Source organism: Pygoscelis adeliae, unplaced genomic scaffold, assembly GCF_000699105.1.
Source record: "Pygoscelis adeliae isolate BGI_AS28 unplaced genomic scaffold, ASM69910v1 Scaffold113, whole genome shotgun sequence".
In the NCBI taxonomy this organism is placed as follows: Eukaryota; Metazoa; Chordata; class Aves; order Sphenisciformes; family Spheniscidae; genus Pygoscelis; species Pygoscelis adeliae.
Window position 1 is genome coordinate 16,956,878 of NW_008825108.1, and position 11,395 is coordinate 16,968,272.

An 11,395-nucleotide genomic window follows, 5' to 3' on the forward strand; every position below is an offset into this window, starting at 1 on the left:
GCAAATAATCTTTTTGCTATATTTTTAACTGACTCTATCTAACTTTCAGCAAACTGCTAAAGATCACCCAGTCTATCCTAGAGAAAATCTAACAGTTTGACAAGTAAGCTGGAAATAATTTAATAAACAGAGGCAAAAGATCAGCACCAACGGTTGCGTTTGTTCTGCCCAAAGCTAGGCCCATCACTGCGCTGCAGAAGGGACACTCCATTTTAGTCTGCCCACAGTCCCAGGACAGGTCAGGAGTCCCACGCTTTTCCTGTTCCCCTTGACGTACAAAAAGAAAGATACAGATGATGTTCACAAAAATGTAACAGTAGCAGGTATAGAGTAAGATTTACCCCTTATAATTAGCGAGAAGTGTTATGGTTGATGTTCAACGCTTTTCCAGCTTTTCCAGTGCTTTCCAGTCCAAAGAAAGGACTAACTTGTTGACTTTCAAATGTTCACAGGGTAACTATCAGGTATTACAGTGTTGCTTTAAGGGGACTTTGTTAAAAATTTCTAGTGCTCGAGTCAGAACAGTTTATGATGCAATCAGATGAACTTTTACTGAAATAGCAGTCAAAATAATGGCGATTTTACAAACCAAGTGATTGCCTTTATGCAATCTTTTTTCTCCATACTCAAGGGTTGTTGGCCAGAAATGGCTGAAAATTACTTCTGCAGAGGAGGCAGAGCTGCTTTTCTGCAACCTGACAGATGCTCGTTCAGCCTCACTTCAAGTATACAATTTATGTGCTTGAATGAGGAGCTTATGTACCCAGCCCAGGCTCCAGAGGATGACTTAGAACAGACGTGCTCTAAGGTTATTAAACGACATAAGGGATTTCTCTGCTTGACCTTTGGCATACGAAAGCAAAACCAAAACAAATCTAGTAGGCACAATCACAGGAAAATTCATCCTAAAATAGAGATCAAATGAGTCTTCCTCTAGAAATATTTATTTCTCTTTGTTAATGAGCAGCAGAGCACTTCAAGTCACTAGCATGGATTCAGATGTCTAGCTTTCAGACATCTGAATTTAAACGAGATGACTCCTACCTCAGGCTCCCATCTTAGGAACTTAAGTTGGATACCTGAAGTTAGACGGTGAGATTACCTCTGTCCTTACTAAGATCTGCCACCTCTCGAATCCGTGACAGAGCTGCAATCGCAGCATTTACTTAGAGAAGACCCAACGGAGCTGAGTCTTGGCAGGACATCTCATCTCATCTCTCATTTCTTTATCCCCTTTTCACTTTATGGAAGGGGATGGAGAAAGGCGAAGTGGGGTGGGGATGGTGTCTTGCTAAACAAAGTTGTGTAATACACGCTAATGAGGAAACCTAGTGGCTGTCACCTGTAAATCCTACAAAAATCACCACTTCGAAGTTGGTGGGTGCAAATTACTCTGGCTATTGCAGATCTCATAATTTAATCACACATTTTATTTTCAGGAGTTACTAACAGGTATCAGTGTTAGCAGATTCTCTAACTTAGCTGCCTAAAAAGTTCAAATGGAATTAGAAAAACCCTTAATGGCAAAGATTTAAAGAGCTTCTAAAGTATTCTCATGTATTTAAATAAAAAAAAATTAATAAGCTGTATTTTAGACAAATATCAGCAAGTGCCTAACATTTTTATTAAAATACTGATGGAAACAGAAAAAAAGTAAACTCTAGGTCTAGTGGATTGCAAAAAAACCCACCACAAATTGTACTGTCTTAGCCACTTAGTTGTTTCACCCCTTATTTTCTGCACTTGAGAAAATGAGATCAGAAAGCTATACAGCTTCTTTGACTGAAGAGGAAAGGCCGGGGCAGGATATCTAGGGTCCCATCCAGCTCTGTAAGTGGAAGGATTAAGATTAGGACCTTGTGGCTGGGAGAAGAGAGTTGAGGAATACTCAGGATTCACTCCTGTCCTAAGGGAATAATCTATTCTTTCTGACAAACTTTGCTCGTGGTTTTAATAGATAATGAACTCATCAGTCCAATCCTGTACTTAGCATTTTACAGAATCAAGGTCTTAGGCACAGCAAAGACTTCAGATGAACATGGAAGCAGGGCAACACTTGTATTTCCATTTTTTATCTATGGATTATTTTCTTTGTTAAATTCCTTGGGTGTTTTTTTTTTTTTTTCTTTTCTTCAGGGTAGCTTTTCAAAATACAAACTAGTAAGAGCCTGGAAAAGACAGAACCACCCTAACAGGTGAGGGAAAAACTCTCAGTGTGCTTTTTATTCCATATATGAATTAACTACTGGGAATATTTAAAAAAAAAAAAAAAGATCATCAAGCAAGATACTGAATTTTGAAAGTAACATTGAAGTTTTTAAAACTGCACTTCAAAAAACATTGTCCGAGCAGCATCAGAACATTAGAGTGTTGCCGATTTCCTTGTTTTCTGTGGCAAATTTCCACCGATGGCAGTAGAGAACTGAGGCAGGGGCTGAAGATGTAAAAGCAAATAAAACGAAAGATTCTTGGTAACTACTTACCTAAAATGGCTATTCATTCTTCTCTCTTATTTTTTTGGCTCAGTGCTGTTTTATAATACCCTTGACCCCACTATATAATTTCAAGGACATATACATTGATTTGAGTATTAGCTTGGTTCCTTTCCTGTATTTGAACCTTATAGTGGATATAAATGACAAATAAGCATGCTGTAACATTCACAGGAGCTGTTGTCCATCAAACTGGTGACTCTGAGTGAAAGCTGCTTTAAGTAACACATATGAACACGTGAACTGTCTCCAAGATGCACGGTCATATTAAATAAGTCTCTTACATATGTACACACAGACCAGTGACAAAACTCAAATATCATAGTCCTACCCTCTTCTGTTTAAGATTGCAGTTTCTATCTGTTGCATATACTGTAGCTGCTCAAAGAGCTGAATAAAGTGAGTGTAGCAGACTTTTTCAGAGAAAAATAGTCATATAAAAAGTTTTAAGTATGGTACAGTGAGAAAGTTCCCAGAGCTCTCACTTCATTTTCTCTTTGGTTGCTAATTAGGATTTGACGAGTTTGAAACCCTGCCCTGTGTCCAGGACTGTGGGAAGAAACCAACTCATTTTCAGTCTTTTCAAGCACCTAAAACACGCTTTACAGACCCAGAACAGATTGAGACCACAAAACCAGTTTGCCAAATGCACTAAAGGATAGGTGATACGTGGGAAGTATATCATCCAGTGTTTGGCAACATCGCTTCCCGTTGGCAAATGCAAAGTGTAGTCGCTCCAGTGTTTTGACACACCATACACAGCTTTCACTGTACGTCCCTTTTCAGACCAGCTGATGTTGCTGTCGGGGTTACAGTTGTACTCAACCCATTGCCTGGTGAAGTCACCAAGCTGTGGAGGGTCTGCTTCCTCGATGTCTACAACTCTGGCCATTTCTGCTCCCTGCACGGCAACATACTGGTCATTTACTTTTCTTACTTCTTTAACCCAAGGCTGGGAGTTCTCACAGTCTAAAACGATGATGAGTCGAGAACAAAAAGTGCTGTTCTTTTCTCTCCACCAGTCCAACAGTGTGTCAAGTCGTAAAGCATCACCCCCTGCCACAAGTAAAAAAAGATTTAATATTAGGAAAAAAGAAACAGAAACCTCTGTAGAATTTTGACTGCAGGTTCCAAGAATCCCTTATTTTAATAATCTGGACAGATATAACAGAAGTTTTCAACTGATCCTCCCCGTTTGTAGATGTTGCAGATCTCTGGAGAGGTATTAACTGATTCCACCTGACTTGCTGTGGCAGATGAGGCCATTAACTCACCCTTGATTTGGGGGGGGGAGGGAGAATTCCCTCACAGAGTGAAAGAAATTACAGCCTATTGAAGAAATCTGAGAATAGCTAAACAAGGAAAGAAAACCTGAAATAGAGTTTATATTGTATTAGATGTTAATAATTTTAAGGAAAAAAAAAGGACTCTTTTTAATATGTTTTTATTAACATTAAAAAGGACTCCAACCTTACCCTCGCCAACCATATCCTGGGCCAACTGTATCCTCAGCTGCATCAAAAGAAGCGTGGTCAGCAGGTTGAGGGAAGTGATTCTCCCCCTCTACACTGCTCTCATAAGACCCCACCTGGAGTACTGCGTCCAGCCCTGGGGCCCCCAACATAAGAAGGACATGGACCTGTTGGAGCGAGTCCAGAGGAGGGCCACAAAGATGATCAGAGGGCTGGAGCACCTCTCCTACGAAGGCAGGCTGAGAGAGTTGGGGTTGTTCAGCCTGCAGAAGAGAAGGCTTTGGGGAGACCTTATAGCAGCCTTCCAGTACCTGAAGGGGGCCTACAAGAAAGCTGGAGAGGGACTTTTTACGAGGGCATGTAGTGATAGGCCAAGGGGTAATGGCTTTAAACTGAAAAAGGGTTGATTTATATTGGATATAAGGAAGAAATTTTTTACGATGAGGATGGTGAAGCACTGGCACAGGTTGCCCAGAGAGGTGGTGGATGCCCCATCCCTGGAAATGTTCAAGGTCAGGCTGGACGAGGCTTTAAGCACCCTGGTCTAGTGGAAGGTAACCCTGCCCATGGCAGGGAGGGTTGGAACTAGATGATCTTTAAGGTCCCTTCCAACCCAAATCATTCTATGATTCTATGACTCCTCTTTCAAGGAAAAGAGAGGACTTCTGAACACAACACGTGCTAACAGTTTTGAAGCACAACAAGAAAGCCACCTACAGGCACAACCACCGCTTTAGCTTGAAAAATTCATGTGACCAGAAATGGAGAGATTCACTCTATAGACACAGTTGTCTTCAGAGCATCAAGAAAACTAAAATTGGTATGGATTTACAACGCAATGAAACAAAAATCTCATAGAAATTTTTCCACAATACTTATTTCCTATCAGCTCAGAAAACACTTGCAACCAGAGTGTCCAACTTCTCATGTTCCATCTCAGCTCTTGCTCCAACAATGCTTTGAAAGAGCAGATTGTAATTAAACAAAGTTACCTATAGTGGGGAGTCCTTCTGCTGAAGTGTAATGGATACTGCAGGATCTATGTAGCTTTGAAAAGCAGACAACTTACTCAAGTGCCTAAGGAAAACATCTTGCAAACAAGTGAATAAATCTCCATTGGCTCCACAGTGACTATTAATGTGAAGAACTGATATGTCTAGGTGTTGGCAGGTTGGAGCTATGATACAGATTTACAATAAAAACACTCTAGTCTGAAAATGTTGACTTTTAAAAAAAGATGACTTTTAGAAGAAAGGTAGAAAAATGTGATTTAAAATAACTGCATTTTAATTCCATAGTGATTTTCATTGTGGAATATAAGTACATTTAGCAGTGTTTAAAATCTTGTTAGCAGGAATTTAACTGCACAGATGAATCTCAAACAGAATAGCTGCATATTTCAGCACTTACATTCTACCTGTAAGGGGTGACAAAAAAGTGCTTCAAATTAATAGCTCAGAGTTAATGCTTTTAGCATGCTCTTGCAGTTAAAGTAAAAGCAAAATTACAGGGCTACCACTTTCTCCAAAAAAATGCAAACCTGGAAAATTTAGTACCACAGAAAATCTTAATATACATACCCACAGTAATGACTTGTCTTGGTACATGATCCCCAAATTGCTGTAGTTATTTACAGCAGAGACTTGTATAAAAGCATTCTCCCTTTTCTAGGTAAGCCTTCTGTGTCAATTAGCAGTAAAAAATTTCTTTATTTGTTCATGTTTTAAAGACTTATAAATAAACTTTATTTTAGTGTAACTATGCAGGGGTGCAGGTGACTTCAAAACAGTACTGGATAGAACTGCCCAAAGAAAACCATCTCATCCTTCATACACATGCACAAACACATGCTCAGCTTCTAACCCTACTGACCTCAAACACATGGACTTAGCAGCTAGCGCAAGATTTAGGCACCAAGCTGTGTAAGAAATCTATGCGTCTGGCCACATCTGGCTCTTTGGCAGGTTTCGCAGGCAGTTAAGCCGACAGTTTCAGCAACAGAGACAAAGCTTCATTAGCCCAGCTCTTGCCTTTGCCTTCACTCAGAGAACATGACCTCCCCGGTCATTTGACTGCTCACACTTTATGCATGACTAGTTAACAGTTTCTTTTTTACTCCACTGTGTTACAACTCAGCTTCCAAAAACAGAGGAACATCATTAGTGACCTAATAAATCCAGTAAGCCTCCTTTAAAAGATGTCATTGTAAAGCAAAGACTACACTGCTACTGCTGTGCTGTATCATGGCATAAGCCAGCAGTAAGACACTACTAGTTCTATTAGATCCAAATGTTGTATTTCATTGTTGCCATCTCTCTTCATCCTCTCCAGAGGTCAGAGGACGGTACACATTACAGGAGCTGATGACCAAATGCTCCATCTGTTAAAAACCGCCACCGTCCAATACATGCAGTACAATTACACAATCAAACAGCCTTCCTCTTTCCAGTTTATACTCCAAGTTACATTCAGGGGCAGCGCCATCTGGAAGGAGCATCAGGTTACACTCCATGATTTATCGAAAATTAATCACAAAAAAGGATGCAAGACGTGACAGCTGCCTGTTCCTCTCTTTATGTGACTACACCTATCTCCAAGCAGAAGCTGAAGATGATCGTGGATACAGAACTGAAAAGCAACTTTGTGAAAAAGCTGAACACCACTGCATTTACACACTGTATCTTTTAGCACAGAAACTTTCTTTTTATTGTAATGGTTACCTTGGCCCTTATCCTAGAAGTGAAGACAGAGTTTAATTTAAGCCGCAGCTACCTGAACAGGTATACAGAGACTGGAGCTCCCCTGTCACACTCCAGGCTGGCCAGATGTAAGCCAGGACTGGGCTGGAAGCTGTCCAATTTTTGCAGCAACATTTGGCTCTATATATACTATAAAGCTAACCGCACCTATGCTGCTGGCTGGAGCACTGGTGGGAGGCAGAGTTTTGCAGCTAGCCTGCTCCACGCAACGTATAGACACACTCAGCAATTGCACAGGGCAGCAGCTGCTCTTATGGACAAGACCACCCTATTCTCGGAGAAGTCATTCAGCCACCTTGGTGTACGCTGCGGTACATCGCTTGTGCTAAGCTCAGAGTACAAGTGGTGGCTTTTTTAAATCACTGATACAGATGAAGCCTTTGAGAAAAAATACACATTGCTCTTCAGCAGGTGTAAGAGTTCAGGCAAAACTTTGAAGTTGCACCAAAACATGTATACAGCCTCCAGATGAAGACTGACCTGCACCTGAACACCTCAGCATGACCACATGGAAAGCTAACATCTGTCTACACTGTTGAAGAGCACATGGCCCTGGACAGAGACTGCTGACAAACAGCCAGGAGCTCACAGGCAAAGAGCGCTATCCAAGAGAATTAATTCTGTCCCAGGAAGAAAAAAAGCTGCAAATTTTCGATGTATTTACTACAAGATTCACTTTTTGCACACAGCAGCCTCAGAAGCCCAGTTCCATACAGCAGGAGGGCAAGGCTAAACCTACCGGTGATTTGAAAACTTTCAGTAGGTTTACCAAAGAACACAGTTGAGATAGGAGTGCCCATTATAGAGATCAAAAACAGGCCAAGAATAGGGGAAATGGTGAAGTCTATGCCAAGCATATGACGAGGCATTAAACCAGCCCTTTATATAGGGGTTTGTAGTCTTGAGGCTATACTGTGCCCACAGTGACTCTCAAAGTCTAGGATGTCAGCAAACCATAGCTGTTTTCACGATACAAGGTTTGCTACATGTTTGAAGACCTGCTTTCCTAGTGTGGGTTGTATACCTGCCTCCTACTTCTTTTACTGATTCTATCTTTTACAAAAAAAACAGAGCACATCTTAAGGACAGGTATGCAGTCCTTCATGACAGCCTAACTGACACAGTGACACAGAACGCTGTATAATTCACTCTGCCATGTCCAGGGAATGAGAAGAGATTATGCTTGTTCATTATGGTAAACAAATATTCTTCAAAATACAGAGGAAATCTATCTTTAGAGAAGGAGGGGGTCATGTTGACTTTACTTTTTGGGGAGGAAAAAAGTAATCTTTAAAGTTAACTTGTTGAATTGTAAGGGGAATATGAAATCACGTTTAAACTTGTAAGCATACATTTGGGGTCAACAATATTTAGACAATTTTGAGAACAAGTGTAAGATTAGTTAGCTGCAAAAGGATTTTTATCAAAGTGACTAAATACTAAAATGACATAGAAGTTCATAAAGCAACGTACCTGACTGTCACACGGAGCAAGGTAAGGAAAGAGCTGCTTCTTTACATCAAATTAACTGCATACAAAAGGGGCTTCTGCATTTCTCCATTCTCTCCACTAGCAGAGGTAGTTGGCCTGCAACCTTGCCTATTTTGATGATTCCTTGTAGCCCCTGAATCTCTTAACAGCCATGCTCTGTATATTACCCTTTCCTTTCTTCCTCCCCTGCCAGGAGCTTGTATGAACCTGTTCTCCAAAGACCGGTGGTTCTTTGCCATTCCGGACTATCAGATAATAAATGTGACCAAAACTTCAAAGTTTTCCAATACAGTATGATTTTTAAAAGAACGAATTAATTGATTTGGAAAGTTTATCAATACTAAAACTATTAATAAAAAAATCCCAAACCAGTTACCTGCCAGTGCCCATTCGCCAGTGCCATGTGAGTGACCACTGTAATATAAAATGTAGGTATCATGTCTGGGTCCATCTGCTGTCCGAAGCTCAAGAAAAGACTTGATCTTGGAGTGAAGGGTATCAAAGGTCAGTCCGCTTGTAGAATAATCGCAACCGTATGTCTCAATCATGTGATACGCAAAAAATCTTTGGATGGCATTAAGCATGCCAGTAGACCTCAGATTTAACTCTTGCACATGCTCAGGTGGAAGAAGAGTTGGTTGGCCATCAGGACTAAAGAGAAGAAAAACAGCTATGATTATGATTTATAATTATTTCATGCTTAGTGGACTTCTAGCAATTGATGATTTTTTTTCCCTGTGCATATTTTCTCTGCCGTGAAGTAGCACCTAAATTCAAATTGACTTGAAATATACAGTTTATAAACAATTCAAAATATTGCATTTGAGTGAGGGACCACTATCTCCCCCTCCCTTTTGTCACACTTCTTCACTTCAAAGTGTAGTCCTTACACAACTCCATGCTATTCCTGCAGCTGAGAGAGAGAAGGAGAGAGAGGGGAGCTGTGATGTGAACATGCTGAGCTTCAACTATTCCATTAAGTTCCACTGAAAGAGCACGGCCTTCAGGCAGACATTTGTTCACACAAAACTGGAAAGAAACCCAGGGAGAATGAGTGTTAGTCTGCACAAAACATCATGCAAACTAGTTTCCAATAATAGACTAAAGAGAAATCCAAGCACACGTTTTGCTCAGATATTTTGAATTAATTTCTCTCTGTTCCAAACTAGCCTTTATTCAATATGGTACCCACGCAAATACACCAATTCTTACTTGTGTGTGCTGTTCAGATGCTGATCTTTCAGCCTAACAAATATGTTTCAGATGACAATATTCACTGCTTAGAAATGAAAGTTCTAAGAAAATTACAAACTAGACCTGGAACAAACCACGTATATATAGATGTGTATGTGTGTATAGATATGAATATGCACATATAACAAAAGAGTCCCTGGGTTCTCTGGGCAATGGACAGATTTTGTGGATGAAAATACGGAGATGGTCTTACTCTACTAATACAAAATATGACTTCTGTTTTTTTATATATATTTATGTATGTGTGTATGTATTCTTCATGTATTTTGTTTGCAAGTCAGTGTGTAAAGCTACCTGCTTTCTTTTTTGGTCTAGCTAATTAAATTTTGCACCTCCTCACCTGTCTAGTGCCTTCATGAAGGTTAACGTTCCACTACTACGATTATATTGAATACATCATCATTATTGTTTGTCTCAGCAAGTGAAGACTGGGCCCATTACTGAAACAGTCAAGCTTCGTTAATAAGGAAGTTTAGTTCTGTCAGGTCCTAAACAGTTGCTCAAGAGTATCTCATTCACTCAGAAATTAGAGGGAACTGCCAGAGCCAGAATAATATAATACAATGAAAGAATTAAATTATTGCCATGGAAACAAAAAGAATTTATTTCTATTGTAATGTAAATTTTGAAATTTTTTTTTTTATCCCTAACAGTAATTGATTACATGGATTTTTTTTAAAAGAATGCACAGCTGAAGACTGTAGATCAAAGCTCAGAAAATTTGTTTTTACAGCATTTTACACTATTTAAGATACAGTGATCTAAGATCAGCACGCTACCTTCTGTTTCTTTGCCCGTTAACTTGTTTCCCTATCCACTGAATCCATTACACATACTGCAAGCTGGGCAGTTTTCATAAATTGGGCAGTTCTATTTTTAAGCCTCTCATTTCAACTTAGCACCCTGTTTCTCTTGTAACTCAAACAGATAACTTACATAGCTCTTGTTTATCATTTAAAAAAAAATGTGTAAACACAATTTTAATTATACAGCTAAAGTAGCATTTGCAAGTTTACAGCTTCTAAGAAAAACACACAAATGGGCAAATAGTAATAGTACAATCCCTCCACCCCCAAGCATTTCTCATACGGTAACATTTTTATTGGAACAAAAATCAGCCACGAATTCACAATACCAATAACTGACACGTAGGCCACTTGTAAATCTAATTTCAATGTCCTTTAAATGTAGACACCATCTCATTTAACAAAATTCAAAATTGTTTTAAACCGATCTGTTTGGTTTATTAAATCTCCTGTTATAAAATATCTGCACTCAGTCAAATGCCCCAATCCTCCTTTGCGTGAGATATGCACTGTGGAATCTGCCTATGCATTATTGGTGCGTAAAGCATTCATTAGCTTTCTAAAAGCAAATGAAATACATATAAAAAGGTGGAGTTGGAGTTACTCATTCTTTTTGGAAGGCGAGGAAAAGGAAAAACACAAAATCTGCCTATTATTTAAATTTGTATGTAATTATTGAAAAATACAAGCAACAGCACTGCATTGCCTCTACGAGCTAACAGTACACTTACACTACTGTGAAGTGGAAATACATCGTGGTAACTATACCTGCAAAAGTTGGTGGGAATCACAACTGCATACCCAACACAGGTTCCTCCCAAGCAGTTTCCCAGCTCATGGAAAAGCCCATGAGCCATGGACTCCAGAGGTAACACGATGAGAAACGCACTCATGAAGATCCCATTGGTTGGCTAAAAAGAAAATGGAGAGATTTAAGTATTGCATGAAAAATCCTTCCTATCTGTTGGCGATGGTTTTATGAGTAATTCCCTGCATTTGATCAAACATAATTGGGTCCTGAAACATGCAAGTTATTATACGCAATGTATACTTATTTTTCCACATACTGCACAGTGAAGTACTCTAAAGGCAAATGAAAGGCCAGTTTGGGGGTTTGGGGA

General features: G+C 39.6%; 1 protein-coding gene across 1 annotated transcript in view; it reads right to left on the reverse strand.

Annotated features, from left to right (window-relative positions):
* Positions 1-1,681: 1,681 nt before the first annotated feature.
* Positions 1,682-11,395, reverse strand: part of TMEM168 (transmembrane protein 168) — a 22,435-nt gene continuing 12,721 nt past the window's right edge. The window contains exons 2-4 of the mRNA XM_009327647.1: positions 11,043-11,185; positions 8,591-8,865; positions 1,682-3,548 (exon numbers count right to left, since the gene is read on the reverse strand). Coding sequence (XP_009325922.1) covers positions 3,001-3,548; positions 8,591-8,865; positions 11,043-11,185 — 966 coding nt within the window. The 3' untranslated portion in view covers positions 1,682-3,000. The remainder of the gene's footprint in view (positions 3,549-8,590; positions 8,866-11,042; positions 11,186-11,395) is intronic.